Source organism: Polistes dominula, unplaced genomic scaffold, assembly GCF_049000335.1.
Source record: "Polistes dominula isolate Pdom_NZ unplaced genomic scaffold, Pdom_raw_medaka contig_82, whole genome shotgun sequence".
Taxonomy (NCBI): Eukaryota; Metazoa; Arthropoda; class Insecta; order Hymenoptera; family Vespidae; genus Polistes; species Polistes dominula.
Window position 1 is genome coordinate 7,780,958 of NW_028301046.1, and position 22,898 is coordinate 7,803,855.

At 39.8% G+C, this 22,898-nt stretch overlaps 4 protein-coding genes across 4 annotated transcripts; 3 read left to right on the forward strand and 1 right to left on the reverse strand.

The window, feature by feature from the left end:
• Positions 1 to 317: 317 nt before the first annotated feature.
• LOC149031687 (uncharacterized) lies at positions 318 to 2,950 on the forward strand. Its single transcript, XM_089175255.1, has 2 exons — positions 318 to 2,436; positions 2,538 to 2,950. Exons 1-2 carry the CDS (start codon positions 318 to 320, stop codon positions 2,948 to 2,950), a joined length of 2,532 nt encoding a protein of 843 aa, XP_089031381.1.
• An 894-nt stretch (positions 2,951 to 3,844) lies between these two features.
• On the forward strand, positions 3,845 to 4,357 carry LOC149031688 (uncharacterized). Its single transcript, XM_089175256.1, has one exon. The coding sequence runs from the start codon at positions 3,845 to 3,847 to the stop codon at positions 4,355 to 4,357; it is 513 nt and encodes a 170-aa protein (XP_089031382.1).
• Positions 4,358 to 5,299: 942 nt separating this feature from the next.
• Positions 5,300 to 5,998, forward strand: LOC149031689 (uncharacterized). The gene has a single exon (XM_089175257.1). The coding sequence runs from the start codon at positions 5,300 to 5,302 to the stop codon at positions 5,996 to 5,998; it is 699 nt and encodes a 232-aa protein (XP_089031383.1).
• A 9,353-nt stretch (positions 5,999 to 15,351) lies between these two features.
• Positions 15,352 to 16,464, reverse strand: LOC149031690 (uncharacterized). The gene has a single exon (XM_089175258.1). It carries the CDS (start codon positions 16,462 to 16,464, stop codon positions 15,352 to 15,354), a length of 1,113 nt encoding a protein of 370 aa, XP_089031384.1.
• Between the last annotated feature and the right edge of the window lie 6,434 nt (positions 16,465 to 22,898).

Here is a 22,898-nt window from a genome sequence, read left to right on the forward strand (position 1 = left end):
AGCCGGATCTACTCTGCCGGCACCTATTGCAAGCAGTTACTTTCAAGCGGACGAGACAAGAGGCAAGGAAGACTTCAATCACGTGCCAACGAATGATCGAGACAACCGGAGTGTGAATAACTTCAAGCAGCTCTAAATACGTGCAGTCGGTCGACGCAGGGGATCAACGCATCAAGCCAACCATCCCAAGGTTAGACTGTACCACTACAGAACATCAATCATCACGTGAGTCTCACAATACTTATAACGAGTCATCAATTTGTTGAAGTCACAAATTCCTCTCTTATCTCTCCCATTCGTGCCTTTCTATCGTAAAAATGTCTCGACCTCTAAAGGAATGTACTGAATCGCAGCTTAAGCGGAAACGTGCTCCATTAAAAACTAAATTCACGGTATTCAAAAAATTCATAACTGACTTGAACGAGCCTGATAGTGAAGGAATAGACATATTAAAATCACGAATAGAACAGATCGAGTCAGCTTTAATAGAATTTGAGAATGTGCAAGCCGCGTTGATAGATTTCGCGTCTGAGGAAACTTGGGAGTCATACGTAACCGAGGGTGAAGATATTCGGCAGTCAATTCATAATGCGATAATAAGAGCGCGAAGGATAGTGCACACTTTCGAACAGGCCACGACACCCAACTCCAATCCGCCGATTAATAGCCCAGTAGCAATCGTTTCCGCGGGTCCATCAAGCGAGACGCATAACCCTCCGAAGAACGACAAATCTAGATATTTACCACCAATGACGTTACCGCGTTTCGATGGACGGTACGAGGACTGGCCAAGTTTCTCCGAGAAGTTTCAATCAATTGTTGGTAGGGACTCAGAATTAACCGATACAGAAAAACTTTCATATTTAATGTCCTGTCTATCGGGCAGTGCAGAGAAACGAGTACGTGATTTAGCAATCACCGCAGAAAATTATCATGTAGCTTGGGAATTATTAGATTCATGTTATAACAACCCGATCGCACTAATTGACAAATACGTAAAGGCAATTCAAGAATGCCCACGGATAAATAAGCAATCGCCAGAATCTTTAACCGAGGCTGCTATTACCCTTATCACGAACTACAAGGCTTTAAAATCAACTAAAATGGATTTCCGCGACGCATTTCCTATATATACGGTAGTTTCGCGAATGGACGATCAGACAAGGTATGACTGGGAAAAACATCGTCCCAAACGAGAGTTACCAACCGTAAAACAGCTTGCTGATTTTTTGTTTGAGACCGGAGAAATTCTTACTAAATTGCATCCTTCAAGGAACTCCAGAGATACGGGAAGGAGCCGCGTAACTACTTCATTTAAGTCGACTCCTCGGTACGAGAATCCGCGAAATACATCGCAATCATACGCGCGCTATCCAATTCCGCAAGGAGCACAAGGAAATGCATATCGGAACGCAGTGCAAATTTACTCACCGCGAACCCCCACGGTATGTTTCTTATGTTCGGGTTCCCATGATACTTTTATTTGTAAACAATTCATAAAGGCTAAACCCGACGAGCGAACCAGAATAGCCGAATCGGCGGGGTTATGCAAAAACTGTTTGCGGTCCAACCATTCTATCGATAAGTGTTTCGCCAGACATTGTAGGAAGTGTGGTGAAAAACACAACACACTATTGCACGAAGACAAATCAAGCCTAACTGCATTATGCTCACGTGTTAGAATCAATTATACATCTTTACCATCATTGCTACTAACCGCAGTAGTGTCGTTATTAGATCGCGATGGCAACCCCCATAAGTGCCGTGTGCTACTAGATTCAGGTGCTGAGGCCAACTTTCTAACATCAGATTTTGCAAATAAATTGCGTGTCATTCAGCAAAGTGTAACCGTGCCAATAGTCGGAATAAATGAACTCAACACCAATGTTGACAAGGCCGTTGTTACAGTAATGCAATCACGTGTAGAAAAGTACGCAATAGAACTTAAATTTTTATTGTTACCAAGATTAACTAATATCCTACCAGCGCAACCTATACCATCAGGTGTGTTAGACATACCTTCTAATATCCAATTAGCTGATCCCGGTTTCGGTCAACCAGCAATGATAGACGCAATTATTGGTATGCCGACCTTTTGTACTTTATGGCGCGCCGGTCACATTCTCCAAGTAAATGAATCAGTAGCCTTGCAAAATACTCGACTAGGATGGATCGTGATAACAAATGTAAATACGCGCAATCCACAAACTGTCAAATGTCACACTGTAAGCACTAAATTAGACGAACAATTAGAAAAATTTTGGCTCATTGAGCAAACACCAAAGGGAAAATTTAGGTCTCACGAAGAAGAAGCTTGCGAAAATCACTATAAAAACAATATACGTCGGGAACAATCAGGTAGATACGTAGTGAGGTTACCATTCAAGGACAATGCGAACCAATTAGGAAGTTCGTACATCACCGCGTTAAGGAGTTGTAAGGTTAAAAACCGGACACGCGTAAAGAATATGTAGAATTCGTTACGGAGTATGAAAGATTAGGTCACATGGAGAGGGTCGTTTCGCCATGTCACACAGGCGGCTATTATTTACCACACCACGCCGTAACAAAACAATCAAGTCTTACCACCAAACTTAGAGTAGTTTTCGATGCATCTGCGAGATCAAGCAGCGGTTTATCGTTAAACGATACATTAATGGTAGGTCCCAACATTCAAGAGGATCTATTCTCCATTTTATTGAGATTTCGATCACACGCCATCGCATTTACGGCTGATATAGCAAAAATGTACCGCCAGATAATTATGGACCCTCGAGATCGTATTTACCAAAACATTCTTTGGCGTCAAACCCCGAGCGAACCGTTAAAAACATCGCCTCAAAACAGTAACGTATGGAACAGCAGCCGCACCATTTCTAGCAACGCGCACGTTATATCAGTTAGCCAGCGACGAATCAGAGCACTTCCCAAGAACGTCCATCATTCTTAAGGAGGATTTTTATGTAGACGATTTTTTAACGGGAGCGCATACGTTAGACGACGCAAAGCAAATCCGCGACGAGCCTATCACACTAACAGGCAAGGCAGGCATGCAACTGAGACAATGGGCCTCCAATAACGCTGAAGTGTTAAGAGGCCTTGCTGATAAAAATGATAACAAACTCATCAGTTTAGACATATCGACCACAATCAAAACATTAGGAATACACTGGAATGCCATGCATGATACTGTGGCGTCTCGCACCAGCGCAGTGTCGACACCTCTCGGCCAACAGCGCGCAGCTGTAGCAGCGCGCGCAGGAAACGTGCTGACATCTCTCGGCCGACAGCACTAACTTACGCAAGCACCTCGTATCGCGGTTCCACAGGGGCATCCGATTGGCCTGACCACGCCCTTTTGGCTGGCCAGAGCGGAAGAGTGACCACTGCGACCGTTGCTCTCCCCACTTCCGGATGCCTGGATCGCCGTAGCGGTACACACGCAGGAAGAAACACTTCACTTCTGCTTCGTCCATCGCACCGTCCGGTCGCATTCTTTTCCTCGCGCTCTTGTGTCTCTCTTGTGTACAAACTTATTTTCTGTACGTGACCACGTGGCACACCACGCCGACAAATAAAATATCGTCCTACGGGATCAAAGAAATAAACAGAAATTTCTTTCCTCTACACGGAGTTCATTGGCCCATTCCTTTCGTCAGTGCAAACGCACCCTAACTCGCCGAGTAACCTCAGGGAAGGAAATTCCTAAAATACTATAAATTATGCGGTAAAACACAACGATAATCCATCTAAGGTCACTAAAAGAAATATATTATCAGAAATTGCACGAATCTTCGATCCATTAGGGTTATTAGGACCGGTTATAATCAACGCAAAAATACTAATGCAAAAATTGTGGCAGCTACAATCCTCATGGGACGAAGCCGTGCCAGAAGACATAGGCAGAGCGTGGCAATCATTCCGACATGAATTGCATAGAATAGAAGAAGTTAGGTTTCCACGCAGGGTCTTAAACTGCGGTGTAGAATTGGAAATTCATGGTTTTTGTGACGCAAGCGAAAGGGCATACGGGGCATGTATATATATAAAAACGACGGATAGCAGATCGAGCGTTCAGTTAGCATGTGCAAAATCTAGGGTAGCTCCACTCAAGATGCAATCGCTTCCGCGCTTAGAATTGTGTGGCGCAGTTTTATTAGCACGTTTATATCGGGCCACCAAACATGCACTACGAAGAGTCAGGTTTCATGGCGCAGTGTTCTGGTCTGACTCGACAATAGTACTACACTGGCTCAAAACACCACCACATATCTTGAAAACATTTGTAGCACATCGGGTGACAGAAATTTTAGAGAGCACTGTTCCTGAGCAGTGGCGGCACGTAACCGGACCATAACCCGGCAGACTTAATATCTCGCGGCATAACGATAACCGAATTTATTAAGAGCAACCTCTGGCGGGCGGGACCTTTATGGCTCCTCCAACACGAATCACTTTGGCCACATCAGGTAATGGACAGTATAGAAACGCCCGAGGTGAAAAAGACCGTTGCTATCGCGAATTCAGTCAACTCATTCCATCTATTTAGGCGTTACTCTTCATTTCAGAGGCTAAAGCGCGTAGTAGCCTATTGCTTCAGGTTTATACATAATGTTAGAAAGACCATTGTAAACAGGACTAGTGGGGAGTTAACAGCAGGCGAATTGAAAAATTCAGAAATAACTATAATCAAGGCCGTTCAGAGAGAAACCTTTTCCGAACTCATCAAGCAAATCGTGTCAGGAAAGGATATTCGCTCGTCAATAACAAATCTTAATCCATTCATTGACGAAAGGGGGATCTTAAGAGTTGGCGGGAGACTAAATAGAAGTGATTTACCATATGAACAAAAACACGCAGCGTTATTATCGAAGGCACATTTCATTACCGCAATCATAATTCGTGAAAAACATGAAAGGATCTATCATGGCGGTGCACAAGCAACGCTTAACGCCGTTCGCGAAAATTTTTGGCCTATTAACGGACGCGCCGAAGTGAAACGTGTAATAAACAAATGCACCATTTGTCGACGATGGAAGCCGATTATTCCTAGATATAAAATGAGTGAATTACCTACAAATCGCTTACAGTTAAATCGGCCATTTCTGTATACCGGAGTTGATTTTTGCGGACCCATATTCATAAAGGAAAAACAACATCGCAATCGCGGACGTATCAAGGTATACGTGGCGGTATTCGTTTGCTTCACCACAAAGGCAGTACATTTAGAATTAGTAAGCGACTTGACAACCGAGTCATTCTTAGCCTGCTTAAGAAGATTCATGGCTCGTAGGGGGAAATGCTCATATATTCAGATAATGCAACAACTTTTGTGGGCGCGGCAAATAAAATATTGACGTTCGCCGCTCGACAATTGGCGAACGATGGCATCAAGTGGCACTTCATTCCTCCTCGATCACCTCATTTCGGAGGTCTCTGGGAAGCTGCGGTAAAGTCCTTTAAACATCATTTAGTTCGGATAATTGGTGAAACACTACTCACTTATGAAGCACTTTTAACTTATGTTTTGGAGATAGAGGCCATCCTCAACTCTCGTCCTCTCACGCCCTTATCCAATGATCCAAACGACCTGCGTGCTCTCACACCTGGGCACTTCCTAATAGGTGACTCGCTAATAGGCTTGCCAGATCACGATTACAGAGATGTACCATGTGGTCAATTATCACAATGGCAACATGTGCAGCAAATGCGACAACATTTTTGGAATCGATGGCACAAGGAATATTTGAACGAACAAACAGTGCGAAAGAAGTGGCATAAGGGTACAACGGATAACATACGTATAGGAACACTCGTTATTTTAAGAGAGGATAATACCCCTCCTCTTAAGTGGCCATTAGGGCGAGTAACAGAATTGCATGCGGGTTCTGACGGCATAACGCGCGTTGTTACAGTGAAAACTGCCAATGGCCATCTCAAGCGTGGCATTAAAAGACTGTCTCCATTACTCAATGAAACCGAAACCGATAAAAGCTGAGTGTACAAGTGTTGAACGGGATTCGTTCAGCGGGGGGCGGTATGTTGCGTAGCACGCAACGAAAGGCATGAGTTACAGTGTGCTGTGGAAGTGTTCTGTGAATAGCCTCGTTTCAACAAAGCGATGCATAGTAGGTGCTTTACCTAGTCTTGTGCTTCTCTAAGTCTCACTAAAACACAAGCCCTTCATTGGAGAACACAGCGGAGTGGGGGAACTCTATTCCTAATGGTCAATCAAGTTGGGGAAGGGAGGTCCGAAACCCATTCTGAGTATAAAGGGGCGCAAGAATCCGAGCCGCGGTCACTTCGGTACAACTCACGATTCACACTACATTTCCTGGAAGAAGAAGTAGAAGAAGAAGAAGAAGAAGACCGAGGAGACGCAGAAGCAGCGGAAGACACGCAGCTAGCGGCGGTGGCACTAGCGGCGGTGGCAGCAGCGGTATACACGCATCATCGTTATACTCGCACTCATCAGCTCCAGACGCGGTATATACGCATCAGCGTTATACTCGCACTCATCAGCTCCAGACGCGGTATATACGCATCAGCGTTATACTCGCACTCATCAGCTCCAGACGCGGTATACACGCATCAGCGTTATACTCGCATTCATCAGCTTCAGACGCGGTATATACGCATCAGCGTTATACTCGCACTCATCAGCTCCAGTCGTTCCAGTAGCAGTATACACGCATTAGCGTTATATTTGCATCAATAATAAACAACTCACATAACCAGGGCGCAAGAGCGCCCCCCAATTCAATAAAACGTTAAATTACAAGAAGCGATTCACAACCCACATTCCTCCAACCCTTTCTTACAACAGAATAATTGCCATAGTACTGATCAAGGCACCTGTACGCAACAGTATCCAATACAACTAGGAGTTAAATTGCCTTATCTAAAGCTTTCTTAGTCTTGTTTGTATTACTGGGGATTAATTCGGTCTTCAAGCCACTAGTAGTGCAAATAATTTAATTTTTTTACCTTATGAATGTCTCGTTTAGGAACTCTCGCGTCATATCGATAACCGAGCTCCGTAGGAAGCGCTGATACAAACTCATGTAGATAGTTGTGTGCATCATGTGCTATCGCCTTTTTAGCTCTACGCCTTGAGATATGGTATAACAGTGGGACTGCTTTTCTATTTTGAACAATACCCAATCTATCGAGATAAAGGAAGGCTTCCGGAGGTACAAATCCATTACTTAGAGCTACCTTTATATAATTATCGTCTGGATAAGGAATAGGTGAGATGAGACTGTTACAAGAAACAGATGAACCATTAGCAAAATAATTTCTGATTAATATAATAATAAAGTTTTCAATTCTATTATTGTTGGCTTTTTCATAGATAATTATATTGCTGACATGTTTGGTGTAATTTGTTTTAGCCGATCTGTAAAGTCCTAAGAAAGCTCTTAGGCATCGTCTCTGAATGAAAATTCGGAATTTCTCCATTATACTAGCGCAAACGTTATACCATATCTCGCAGCCATAAGTCAAGATAGGCCTTATGAGGCTTTGGTAACAGATAATTTTTGCTTTCGCCAGGGATGAGCATTCAGTAAGAATCTCTCATCAATATATAACCCTAAGTATTTGACTGCTTTTTTATGTCGGATCTTTTTGTTTGCAGCTGGGTCTGCAATTATGTGGAATGATTTATAGTTATTTCTGATATTATATGAAGCTTTTTGCGTCGACGGTCTAAAAAGTATTGTTTCGTACTTGTCAATGTTTACTTTTAATTTCCACGCCGTGTAATAAGAAAAAATACTATTAATCGCTTTTTGCAGGTCCGCTTGACTTTTCTCAGATCTTTTCCAGCTCTGTAAATTATTAAGTCATCAGCAAATGCAATTATCAAGCATCCGGTTTTGTGGGGACCAAATAACTGTAATATATCGTCTGTGTAGATATTAAAAAGTACCGGAGAATTTATAGTACTGTGTTATAAACCATTTTTAATGACGCATTCGTTCGATTCTTGGTCTCCGATCATTACTCGGAATGATCTGTTACTAATCATGCTTATTAATAATTTTAACACCAACAGAGGGAAGTTTTTCTTTCTTAGTTTATGTATAAGACCATTGATCCATATCGGGCGATAACTATTAACGTCTGTTGCAGATTTACCTTTCTTTAAAATTGAAATAACTTTAGCAGATTTCCAAGAATCTGGAAAAATACCATTATTTAGTAGATTATTAAACAAAATAGTGTAGGCCCGGGTAATGTTTACAGGGAGTTTTTTAAATATAAAGTTTGGTAATTGATCATTTCCTGCTGATTTTTTGCTGTTGAGCTTCTTGAATTTTCGTTTGACTAGATCCAAGTTAGTGAAGTAAAAGGCACACGAAGGGGGTTGTTCCGGCTTTAATGCATTATTAACTGGACTGAACGTGCATATAGTATTGAGATGAGCTGTTGATATTTCTTCTAATAGTAAGTTTACCTTATTGTTAACAAAATTTCTGAACACAGCATTGTTTATATGTTCGTTCTGATTGTTAACTGACACATAGTGAGCTGCAAGTAGGTTAGACTTGGCCTTGTCTTCGTGATTGTTTTCATTCCATCGCCATCTGTCACACACGATTGGTTGTTGATTCCAGCTGCCAGTATCAGATCAGCTCTGTTGGCTGCGACTTTCAAATCACCGACCTTATGTCTGCTTTTATTGCTATTAAGCCAATAACTCGCGACATTCTTTTCTATAAGGAATTTTAATTTTCTCCTGATTGCAGCAATCATATTTGTAAGATTGTGAATTAGGTGCTCTTTTGTTGCACCTTGGAAATTCCATTTTCTTAACTTCCTTAATTCATTGATAAGAGATTTTTCTCTCACCACTAGCTTTCTTACATAATTGTTGAGATATTTATCTGTAGAATTAAACGATTTGCTTTTTGGAGAGGAACGCCTCATTGCATCCAGTATGGTGTCTTTAATATGGTCTAACTTGGCCTCAACGAGACTTAGATCCAAGTTACAATCAGGATTGACATCAGGATTAAATTTAGAGAAAATTTTCTCAAATTTGTTAAACCTAATTTTAGAAAAAGAAAAATTGGTTTTAATAGTAAGTGATGAATCCCTGAGGTTTTTATCAGTGATGCTAAAGGTGGCCATAATCGCTTAATGGTCACTTGAGAAGTTTTCCGTGCTCAATTTATCATCTAAGTTATGCTTAAATGATAATCTCGTGTCAGCTAGAATTAGGTCTAGGAAAGAGTTTTTCCTAGGGTAAGAAGGGGTTGAAGAGTGAAATAATTTTAGTTTAAAATCTATAGCTGCCTTATTAATCCATTTACTGAAAGCAACGCCTCTTTCGTTGTTTAATGGATTACTCTAAGAAGTGTGTTTTGCGTTAAAGTCTCCACCTACAAAATAAAAAACTTTTGGAGAGGCAAGTTTTAATGTACAAAACAAATCGTTTATTTCATTGATAAAAATCAGACTTTTTCCTTTCCTTGCATAAATTGCTGCAACCAGAAGAATACTGTCCTCTGTCAAATTTATTTGTATAACTAATACCTCTATGGTTGAGTATTTTTTGCTTAAGTTTACCATTTTGAAATTTAAGTTTTTCTTTACAACAATGGCTGTGCCACCACCTAAACCATTTACTCGATCATTTCTAACTATAGTGTAGTTTTTAAAACTAACTATGTGTTTCGGTCCTAATTTAGTTTCGTTTAGGACCGTTATGTCTAGCCTATGCGATTTTAAGAAGTTTATAAGTTCCACACGCTTAAAATTACTAATTAACGACGCACACTTAAATTCATGATTTGGGTTTAAAGACCTAACTTTGTCCATAATTTAGTAGTGATAATAAGCTACCAACTTGTGCGCTAATCGCATTTAGTTGGTTAGATACGCTATTTAAGGAGTTTTCCAATTTTTTCGTTCTAGCCTCCAAGTATGCCAACTTTGTTAGACCAGCTTCCGTGGGTATTTGCTGCATATTATGTCCGGCTACGGGCACCTTGTGATTTTGGTGATGAGTTTGAAGAGACTTGCTAACCATTGACGCATAGGAAACTCCATTCTGCAAAAACGCCTGGTTGGTTATTTTCGGTGCTGCTGGCTTTTGGGATGTTGCCTTTCGTTTATTTCTTAGTGCGGTAAATGCCTGCGCTTTTTGGCATCCTCTGAATGACGCAGGGTGACCGTATTGACCACAGTTGTCACAGAATGGCTTTACTGTGTCCTCCGTACCTGAAGACTGCTCTCCAGCATTACACTCCCCTGGAGCATGATCTTCATTGCATTTGACGCATCTATACTCTAGGTTACAGTTAGATGCAGCGTGGCCAAAACACTGACAGCGTTTGCGTTGCAGTATTCCTTTTTTTTAACTTTCTCCCATGAAACTGAGTGTTTTAATAAGTATCTAAAATTTCGCAATAAGCTGGTATCACTGTCTACTGAAAATTACACAAGATAAAAGGGCAAAACTCTCTTGTCTCGAATTGATTTTGCCGTTGCAAATCGACTGACCTTTTCAATTTTTAGGTTAGGGACATTTCTTGAACCTAATTCTTCCCTTACATCTTCTTCACTAAGGGTTGATGAGAGACCTTTCAACAGACAATGTATGTGTTTCACTTCCTTCGGAGTGAACGAAAGGTATTTTGTGTTAGCACTGTTCAACGAGTCTTTAACACGCTTAAAATCACAACTGTTTTTCACTTGAATAATGTGCTTGAAATTGTTTATGCGTTTTATATGGAAATCAGCATCCTTTGCTGTTTCATTCAATAAGACCATTAAGTCTTTAGAATCCTGATGGTGCACAACGATTGAGGGTGGACGCCGACTACCATTGGAACTATTGTTTTTTGTTGGTGTACTCAATCCACTCACGCAGGGTGGGACCAGGGATTTTCTTCTGCACTGCTTTTTCATTCCCACCGTTGGAAACAACGGTTTTCATTGGTGGGACTACACTTTCTACACTGTTTCTAGTTGGACGTGCGCGGGCCTTACGGGCGTCGCTTCCGTCGTCCGCATTGTCTAGTTTTCTTTTATAACTAGCGTTTTTCTTTTTTAGTTTCTCCCCTACATTCCATTCGTCCTCTGCAGCCAGGTCAATCTCCATGTTTAATTCGGACGAATCGCCACTAGGCTGCGCTGGCGGCAAATTATTTTTTGTTTCAAGGAGAGCCATTAATGTCTCCACTTCTTTTCTAAGCTTCTCGTTTTCAAGGAGGAGCTTCTCTTTTGCACAGATTGATGACTCACCATCACTGTGTCTCTTTTTGGGCGCCATCTTGACTGGACTATGCGACAAGTTTGGCTTTGTTATCACAATGCTTTTCTTTCTTTTGATGCTTAGCCTTTTAACCAAAGCAGCTGCAGCTTCGTTAATTTTTCTTTCTTTGTTGGAACGACATTCGCAATATTTTACGCAAACATTATAATTAAAAAACATGTCTTTGGATATTTATAAGAAAAATATTCTAAAATGTTGTTTAATTTTTTTCTCTGATATATCTGATAATCATTTCATTTTTTTGTAAAATATTGCAGACAATACAATTATTATATTCTATATATTTCATAATTGTTAATTAGAATTTTGCGAAATAAATAATAATTTAATATTATTTTTTCAATAAAATAGAAACATTTTTAAATAGAAAAGAAATGACACTTTTGGTGAAAAAAGCAGACCACGCACCTTCTTTTTTTATTTCGATCATCGGTTCATTTGTATCCTATTTTTTTTTGTCGCATACCTACGTACTTATCTCTGTTTATTCTTTTACCCTTCTGTCGCTCCTACCTACAAAACATTTCGGGTATCGACATAATATGTGTCCACGCTTTGTAGGATGCAGTCGCACACAAACACATACATATACAACCAGGAACGATAACTACGAAGCATAGCATAAGGAGGAAACCGAGAATAGGAAAAACTGTATAGCTATATTTCGTCTCATTCTCTCGCAGGCTAAATCCTATATGTTGATCTCTTCTTCTCTCATTATTTAGTATAGTAGCCGTTTCAATTCTTCGTTACATAGCTCCGTTTCCGTTTATTTACTTTTCAGATCACTCCTATTCTAAAGAAGTTTTTACTTCATCAATACGCAGCACACATAACTGAAAACACCCAGGACCAGATCACATACAGAACTACTGGTACAAGAAATTTACAACTACACATCCATACCTAACACAGCAGATAAATAAAAGAATAGAGAACCCCCAAGAACTCCCGAGTTTCCTAACCGAAGGGATCACTTTCACTAAACCCAAAAATTAAAACACTGAAAACCCAGCAAACTATAGACCAATTACGCTCCTACCAACATTATCCAAAATAATAACAAGTACAATATGCCGGCAAATCGATATACACCTCATAAAAAACAATATAATCTCAGAAGAACAAAAAGGATGCAGAAGAAATAGCAAAGGATGTAAAGAAAAACTTATCATAGACAGTATACTAATGAACCAAGCAAGAAAGCAGCAACGAAACCTACACACATGCTATATAGACTACAAGAAAGCCTTTGACTCAGTACCACACACATGGCTTTTAGAAATTCTGAAAATATACAAAGTAAACAAACGTAGACAACAATTCCTAAAACACACCATGTCAACATGGAGAACCAGAATCATATTAAAAACACCAACGGATGCCATAAACCCGGAGGAAATAAAAATTAAAAAAGGCATCTTCCAAGGAGATACATTCAGTGCCCTATGGTTTAACATGTGCCTAAACCCATTATCCACAATATTAAGTAATATTAAATATGGATTCCAAATCAGAAATAACAGACAAACGCAGTACACAATAAACCACTTAATGTATGTAGGCGACATAAAACTATATGCGGCAACAGGAACAAAATTAAATACACTTTTAAGAATCACAAAAAATTTCACATCCGACATAAAAATGCAATTCGGAATAGACAAATGCAAAACAACAAATATCAAAAGAGGACAATGGATCACAGACGATACACAAAGAACATTACAGAACAAAACACTACAAAACTTAAAAAAAACACGAAACATACAAATACCTCAGCTTTGAACAAAATACCAAGATAAATCATACAGAAATTAAAAAATATTTACATAAACAATACAAACAAAGACTCACAAAAATACTTGAAACCAAACTAAACTCAAAAAACCTCGTCAAAGCAAAAAACACATACGCAATAACAGTCCTTACATATTCCTTCGGAATCATCAATTGGTCAAACACAGACTTAGATGACACCAATAGAATAACAAGAACACACATGACAAAGTCACTAAAACTAAACCCGAAATCCCGTATAGAAAGATTAACAATAAGTAGAGAAGAAGGTGGTAGGGGAATAACGGACATAAAAGCGTTACACAATAGACAAACAAAAAATTTACGTAAATACTTCCACACAAAAGAAACACAACTACATAAAGCAATAACGAAAGCCGACAAAAATCACACACCACTAAATCTATCGACAAGCAATACAGACATAGATAACTATAACGACATAGACCATACACAAAGCAAAATAAATGCATGGGCCACAAAACAATTACACGGAAAATGTTAATTAGTCAAATGTGAAAAATGAATTTCTGATAAAGATTTTAATGAGTAAATTGAATGACGCTACTGCGCTTATTAGTACAGTCGTAAGATTTTTAATTATTAGCATTTTCAATCGTGACAAGAAGATATTTTTAATGTAGTACGTTTGGGATCAGGTAAAATTTCTACTCACTCAGTGGACAAACGTTAGGCTAAAAACAGAATGGTAGTTATTTCGAAACTTAAAGAGGGAAAAGGCTTCTAGAATGTATCCAAGGGAGCTTGCAGGCATATCCTACAAGCTAACGGGTTGACTACCCTTGAATACGATGATTTCCTAGTCTAGAAGCCACTTATAGTTGATGTAACAAAGAGAAACTTATAGATTGTGTTCAAGGGAACTTGCAAGCATGATCTACAAGCTGGCGGGTTTACTACCCTTGGGTACGATGATTTTCTAAGGAGTGTACTGCAAGGGAACTTGTAGTCAGCCTAGCAAGGTGCGAACTCAGACCGAACCTTGAACACGATGACTTTGAGTAACATACTCAGTAAAGAAGACTTCTAGAATGTATTCAAGGGAACTTGCAGGTGTAACCTTACGAGGTGCGGGAGTTACCAAACCTTGGGTACGATGATTTTCTAAGGAGTGTACCACAAGGTTACTCGTAAAGCAACCTACAAGCTGGCGGGTTTATTACCCCTGAATACGATGATTTTCTGGTCTAGAAGTCACCAATAGTTGAATTTCTATAGATCAGACTCACATGACACAACGAAGATGATTCTCATAAACTCAGATATTATTCAAGATGATTTTCTCAGATGCCGGAACACAGCTAAGATGATGTCCTCCGATGCAGGAACACAGCTAAGATGATGTCCTCCGATGCAGGAACACAGCTAAGATGATGTCCTTCGATGCAGGAACACAGCTAAGATGATGTCCTTCGATGCAGGAACACAGCTAAGATGATGTCCTTCGATGCAGGAACACAGCTAAGATGATGTCCTTCGATGCAGGAACACAGCTAAGATGATGTCCTTCGATGCAGGAACACAGCTAAGATGATGTCCTTCGATGCAGGAACACAGCTAAGATGATGTCCTTCGATGCAGGAACACAGCTAAGATGATGTCCTTCGATGCCGGAACACAGCTAAGATGATGTCCTCCGATGCAGGAACACAGCTAAGATGATGTCCTTCGATGCAGGAACACAGCTAAGATGATGTCCTTCGATGCAGAAACACAGCTAAGATGATGTCCTTCGATGCAAATCTCACAGGATGCGTCTTGGAAGATGACAGATTGACAGCGCTGTATGAAGCTGGCGAACTTCTAGAATTTTCGTCTTAGAAACTTTTTAAATTTGAACGATAACGCTCTTTAAAATGAAGCGAATAAATATCAACGAAATGTAATTTAAAAGGTAACTAGTAAACATAAAGAAAAATAACACAATCTTTCTTATTTAATGGGGAGTAAAACTTTTTCACAACCGATATCGAAGAGAATGGTTTTACATCTAATCCAACTAAAACAACTGATTTCGATCTTTTTTTCCTTGATATCTCAATTCATTGATAAACAACCAACGTTTTATTGATTAGCAACTAACATCTTAGCCACCGAAAACTTATTGATTTAAATCTCATTGATTAACAGCTGACTGTTCTCCGACTACTCAATCCGCGTCTCTTTAAATCTTTTTTTTATATTTTAATTCTAGAACAAACTTTAAACATTTCCGCCCGCCTTTGTTAAATTCATTTAACAAATTATTCATTAATAACTGGTAAAAGTCTGAGTTTGGTGATCGGCCAGTCAAAAATACTTGTAGAAGTTTTAACAGTTGCGACACGAACATGGCCATCTTTCCCTGGATGAACTTTAAGAACACGTCCTAACGGCCATTTAGTAGGAGGATACCTTTCATCAATAACTAGAACTAAGGCTCCTTGTTGGAGTTCAGGAAGCGTCTGATTCCATTTATAAGTACGTTGATAATATTGTAGGTACTCTTTTGTCCATTTTGACCAGAATTCGGAGGTCATTTTTTGTTGAAATTGCCATCGAGAAAGCCGAGGTGTTTTAATATCTTCCAAGGAAGGTTCAGGTACAATATTCAATGGTCCTCCGATGAGGAAATGACCTGGGGTTAGAACAGACAGATCATCAGGATCTGCAGTTAGGGGGCATAGCGGCCTCGAGTTTAACGTAGCTTCAACTTGGGTGAGGAAGGTACTCATTTCTTCATACGTGAGACGATGATCACCGATTACTCGTCGAAGATGGTGTTTAACAGATTTTACTCCAGATTCCCACTTTCCCCCAAAATGAGGAGCAGACGGGGGGTTAAATATCCATTGAGTACCATCGTTAGCTAAAAGTGTAGCTAATTTACCAAGTTGTTTTGAGGTCGTAGAAAAAAGGGCTTGAAGTTCTGCGTCAGCTCCTTTGAAATTGGTTCCACAGTCACTTCTAAGGGTTGCACAAATTCCGCGTCTGGATGTGAATCGCTTATAAGCTGCTATGAAGGCGTCAGTTGTATAATCAGTTACAATTTCTAAATGAATGGCTGAAGTCGATTCACAAACGAAGAGAACAATATATGCTTTGTATTCACAAGCTGCGCGTCCTCGCCATGTTCTGAGGTAAATTGGTCCTGCATGATCTACCCCTAAATGCAAAAAAGGTCGAGACGGCGTGACATGATGAACCGGTAATTGACCCATAAGCTGTTGGCTCTTGATTTGTCGAAATCTTGCACATTTTACACATTTCCAAATTAAAAATTTGATTGAAGCTCTGCCTCCGATTATCCAAAATTCATTCATGATGTAAGATAAAGTTTTTTTGAATTCCTCCATGAAGAGTTTTTTGATGAGCATATCTTATAACCATCTTAGTCAATGGTGAATCTCTAGGAAGAATGACCAGGTGCTTGGAATTGAAAGACAAACTAGATGATTCAAGTCTGCCTCCTACACGAAGGAGACCTTGAGAGTCAAGAAATGGTGTTAAACGAACTAAAGGATTGGAATTTGATAGAAATTCCCCTCTTGACAATTGTTTAATTTCTTGATTGAAGGCTGCTTGTTGAGTTAGATGGATCCAGTGAAATTTGGCATCGTTCAACTCTTGGACACTAATTGGTTCACTTGTAATATTTCCCTTTTTGTTTTGCAGTCTTAGGAGAAATCTTTTGCAAAGCGAAGTGATGCGAAGAAGTCGCATAAAATCGTGATACTTTAGAATTAAATTTCCGAATGATTTAGACATGTTTATAGTTGTAGTGTTCACTTTAATTGGACGTTCTTCTAGTTCGTCGTTCACTTCTAGGCTTATTGAAGTAGTGGGCCAGGTAGAAGAAGGTTGTTGGAGCCATTCTGGACCAACCCACCAGATATGATGTTTAGCCAGTTGGGTTGGGGTAAGTCCTCGTTGTACGATCCAAAAGGATCGTACGGTAATTAGCAGTATTCAAATTTCGCGCGCGTCCACCTCTATCAAAATTCTAGATCGATACTCATCGTGAGCATCGATCAACCACCAGTAGCTATCGAAGCGCCCCTCTAGCTACCCCCACCTCTCGCCTCCCCACTTCTCCATCCGCTAGTGCGTACGCCCTGCTGGGACGGTACAAAGGGACATTCTTCCTATTTCTTCACCGGACGCTTACGAATACACATCTTCACGGATTATAGAGGCCACAGTGGACAAAGGGCTTTAAGAATTCACAAAGGACAACGAAAGATCACCTTAATCTTTAAGTCTTGTGAAGGCAAGCCTATTCGACATCACAACCCTTAAGGTCGTGATTGCTATAATTCAGGAGAGCGAGAGGTGAGATCTTTCCATTATTATAATTTCTATCAACGATATCTTTCCCATGTGGTTACACCACGTGGTAGACTTTTCTTGTTATAATTAAAATACATCCAGGGTTTTTATGCCGCAAGGCTTTTCCCTGACGAGCCAATAAAAAAGGCATTGTTTCTTTGTTTGGCTCAACCACGTGTTTTATTTTACACCTTAATCTAATCCTTTATTCTCCACTTCATAGCATATAAGTAATGATCAGAGGAATTTTCATTGAAGAATCTTTGGTCAGAACATTTTGGTGCAATCCTGTAAGGTGCGAGTACCCGACTTCTGATTTACGAAGCAGTGAATAGACTATCACCACGCCGAGCAAACCGATTAGAGAACAACGAAGTCGAGAAAGTCCGCCATCTTGCGAACATCTTCATCGCCCAGCTCAACCATCATCACGACAGATCTAGAAACGAGATAAGTAGTTTCAATTATCCGTGTGTGCGCTTATGCGTACACACCTTTGTTCATTAACATATATTTCAAGTGAAACTGCGCCTTCGAATCCAGTAGAAGTTTGCAATTTCTAATATCATTATTCATTTATTCATCTTTTGTAAGAAATTTCACATTAAGCTTTGAATCGACATATGAATAATTTAATTATTAATATCAACGGTAGAAACGTATAGATTCACGAAATAGTTATTTCTTAATCACGCGGAAATCGCTTTATCCTTGTACAAATAACGATAACATTTTCGGCGGTCCCACCGTCACGCCGTATTTCTTTATTTGAACGATCGACTAGAGAACGAAGACGCCGCGACGTGTAGAGGGTTTCTCTATAGTGAAATAAGATTAGATTAAAATTTTTGCGACTTGCTTCCCTTCATTGAACATTTATCAACGGCTACGTAAACTAATAACTACTTCCGGTTAGCGTGATTCCCTAGTCTTCTAGTAACTTAAGAGGGCGCGATCTTCGGTCGTACCGCCATAGTCGTCTCGCCGGTCACTCCATCTATCGGCATACAGCTAGCGACGATCGCATACCTCCTCCATCGGGCTACCACTGACAATAAACGGACACCCCCTCCAACGATTTACGGCAGCAGGACCGTACTCGCGTGATCAAGAACCCAACGCACGGCCATATACTCGTGCAAAGGAAATTTTTATAATATCATAAATTCATTTGAGTAGATTTCGAAGAGTAGAATAGTTAATAACGGTTCGTGATGGCATCGCAAAAACAGCTCGGACAGCTCGAACAAAAACGGCTAGTTTTAGAATTGGGTTTAACGCACGTCGAAAATCTAATCAATGAAGGAAATCTAAATAAGCAGGAATTAAGAAGGCGCTACGAACGACTTGCACCACTAGTAGAGAAATACGAAACCTTGTATGAAAAGTTCGTTACTACTATCAACGAAGCAGGAGGAGTCGATAGTTTAACTCCAATCATAGAGAGATATTGCGCGATCGGAGACAAACTTCATTCAAACGATACCGCCACAGTTAATAACCCGAATAACGCTGACGAAAGCAACGATATCACGAAAACCCGCGATCAACAAATACCATTACGGCGTATTGAGATCCCGCAATTCGACGGGAATATAGGGAAATGGATCCCATTTAAATCTAGCTTTTTAACCCTCGTAGACACGCGTAGTGATATATCGGATTTAGAAAAACACGTATACCTTCGCGACTCCTTCGCGGCGAAGCCCTTCAAACGATCGAGCATTATCAATTAACTGGGGAAAAATATAAGGACGCGTGGGGAGCTTTACTGAAGGCGTTCGATGTGCCACGGATACTATTAGCTCGGGTAATCGACGCGTTAATCGACATATCCCGACCGAAGGCCGGATCAGCAAAGGACGTAACGGCATTCTTGAACGAACTGCGTTCTCACATCTCCACACTCGAGACATATAATGTAAGTTCGGTGGTCTGGCCAGTACGCCTCGCTGAACGCGCGTTACCCCCCGAGATGCTGCAAGAATCTAGTTTAATTCTGAGCATACGTCAAGCAAGTACCGTAGGTGTTATGATCATTGGGCTTGGAAAAACCCCCTCTTCACCATTTCTGGATCATCAGAGAGGTAGACCGTCCCAAAGCTGGGAAGTGACCCACTTAGCCGTTTTGCTGGCAAATCATTAAGATTTACCAGCAAAACGTTGTCCAGCGAGGGCCACGAGGAGGCGGGGTCACCAGCAATTGCTCGGTCTCATGCAGGCTAGCATCAGATGTTATTGCTAGTATTTGGGTAATTTTGCAACCCAGCTGTATCGGTACACCAAATGGTGCCTGCGAATACGTCTACAGCTTCTTTTACAGGGATAAGGATTGCATTACCTTCTTATGTTTTGGTCCTTGTTCTTTAGAACTGTAACTGAAAATTCATTAAAAATGCCAAAAATTTCTTTGGATACTAGGCACTTGTAATCACATGGCCACATATGGTATTTATCTAATATAGCCTGCTTCAGACTAACCCTTGAATTATTTAGGAGCACACAGTCAAAGATGATATGTCGGACTGATTCGACTTCACCACAGTTGCAAATATCAGTGTCTGCTAATTTAAAACTCTTGAGTTTCTGTTTAATATTTCCGTGTCCTGTAAGGAGTTGGACTATGTAATGGTTATGTTTTATCCATTTTGCATTTAACCTGTTTTCTATGTTTTCATAGAACTGGAATGTCAGCCTACCTTTCTGGCTATCATTCCAGTTCTGTTGCCATATTCTTATTGTTTCTGTTTTAATTTCAAGGAGTCTTAACTTAGTGTCGCTTCTATTTACAGACTCAAGTGCTTCGAATCTTTTTGAGAAGTGCTGAAAAGACAAGTTTTTACGTTGATAGTAAAGACTTACTTTCTCAGTTAGTTGAGGTCCTATAGGAGTTGCTCCTGCTATTACGCAAAGAGCATCCGTTGATACTGTTCTATATGCTTTAGTAACTGCAATTAAAGCATATCGTTGTGCTTGATTTAGTTTCCTGTGGTGATGGGTATTAAGTTTGTCAGCCCAGCCAGCTGCAGCATAGGAAATAATAGGTATAAAAACTCCTTTGTACAACGATTCCATGATAGAGTTGTTTAAACCCCATGTACTTTTCGCTACTCTGGCAAATTGGCTGAAAAGGGTCTTACTCTTGTTAGTAATGAAGTTAATATGTGGGGTTATGTTCATTCTTGTTCCATATGTAACTCCTAAATACCGTGATTCTGAAACCATTTTTAGTGATCTACTTCCAAGTTTAACGGTTGGTGGTCTTCTTATGTCTAAGAAACCTCTAAGAAGTATCATATGAGATTTTGTCACTGATAGTACTAGTTTCTGTCTTATGCACCAGCTATTCAAGATTAAAGTAACCTCATTTGCCTTGAGCTCAAGAGCTTTTCTGCTATTACCTTTCACTATTATAGCAATGTCATCAGCATATGCAATTACTTCATTTCCCGTATTAGAGATTTCTTCTAGAACATCATCAAGGATGATGTTCCACATTAATGGTCCTAATACAGATCCCTGTGGGCAGCCTTTGCTTACAACTTTAGATATCTGGGTGGTATTAGTTGTAATTCTTGCTATTCTATTTGAAAGATAGCTCGAAATAAGGTTATATACGTTTCTGGGGCAATCTCTACGTTTGAGATTGCTGAGTACACTAGGCCACCATACACCATCAAATGCACCAGAAATGTCGAACATGAGGCCAATAGCATACTTGTCGCTAGTTTGATGCACAATGTCTCTTAATTTTACAATTGCATCTTCTGTTGATCTGCCTGGCCTGAAACCGTACTGTCTAGTCGATGCCAAAGGGTGTGAATGTGATATTGTCTGGAGTCTTCCAGCAATAAGTTTTTCCAGGATTTTCCCAAGTATTGGAAGTAAGGAAATAGGTCTGTAAGACTTTAAGTCAGTTGCTGGCTTGTCTATGCTTTTTCTCAATATCCTAATTTCCGCTATTTTCCATTGATTTGGGAAAATCCCCTGAGTTAGGCATTCGTTAAACAGATCTCGTAATTTATTAGACAGTACAGGCATAGCTTTCTTTATCATTTCTGATTCAATTAGATCGTGTCCAGGAGCCTTCCTGTTGCCTAATTTCTTGACAGCATTTTCTACTTCAGAAACATTGAATAGCGGTGCATCCTGTGTGCTTGGTGCTAGAAGTGTGTCACTTCTAGTAGTAATGTGCCACTCTGTTTCATTGTGCACATTATCATCAGGAATCATGTTATTGAGTAGTGTTTCAATTGTGTCATTAAAGTTTGACGTTTGTATGCCACCTTGATTAATTGTTTCAATTACATTTTCAATACAGATTTTGTTTCTTTGAATTTTATACACAATACTCCATGGTTCCTGATTACCAATATCAGTGACAAACTTCTCCCAACTTTCTTGTTTTGCTTTTGCAATGGTCTTTATATATTGGTTTCTTAGTCTTTTATATTCCGTTTTATGTATTGTTTTTAGTCTACTGTTTATTGTTTTATTATATTTTCGTCGTGCTCTTTTGACTAGTTGTCGTAGACTAGTTAGATCACTGTTCCACCATGGGGCAGACTTGGAAAAGCGTTTCTTTTTCGGAATACAATTTTGTGCAGCTCGTAATAATGCATGTTCAATTTTATTCGCTGCATCTGTTGCACTAGTAGTATCTTCATTGTTCATTGTATCCATGATGTTAGATAAATTTCTAATATACTTTCCCCAGTCTGCTTTCTTGGTGTTGAATCTGTCACCTTTAAGACTTATGACCTTATCTGAGGCTGATGTTATTTTAAATGTGATAAGGTTATGGTCACTTGTTGTTTCGCCGTTGTGTATCTTCCAATTAGATATAAAGTTAATACAGCTACTACCAGCGATTGTGATATCGATATTATCCTGTCCTCGTGTATTGTCAAAGGTGAAGGTTTCAGATTCTTTGTTGGCAATGTGTAATTGGAATTGCGATAATAATTCCTCGAGTGCTTCTCCTTTTTCGTCTGTACATTTACTAAACCAAGTTGTTGACTTAGCATTTGAGTCTATACAAAACATAATGTTCTTTCTGTCCAGCACCGTTAGGATATTTTCCAAATGGAGTATATATGGATCAATATCATCACAGTGTTGGAAATATGCACTAACTAAGTAAAACTTTAAATTGTTAATTTTAATTTCCACGCAAATTATGTGTGTGTTGCTTAATTGTTCGATTTTAATAACATCAATTCTGTTGTTAAAAATCACTATTGCTGCTTTAATATTATTAGATGCTATAACATTCGAGAATGTTTTAGTATCTACTATCACTTTAGTGCATATTCCCATGCCTGCCACCTTATTATGAAACGAATAAGGCTCTTGGACAGCAAGTACGTCTATCTTGTGCTCAAATGCTAATTGCCTTAGTTCATCTGATACAGACTTGGAATTTTGTGCATTTATTTGTCCTATCGTTACAGTTCCCCTAGTAATATAAGTTGTAGAATTA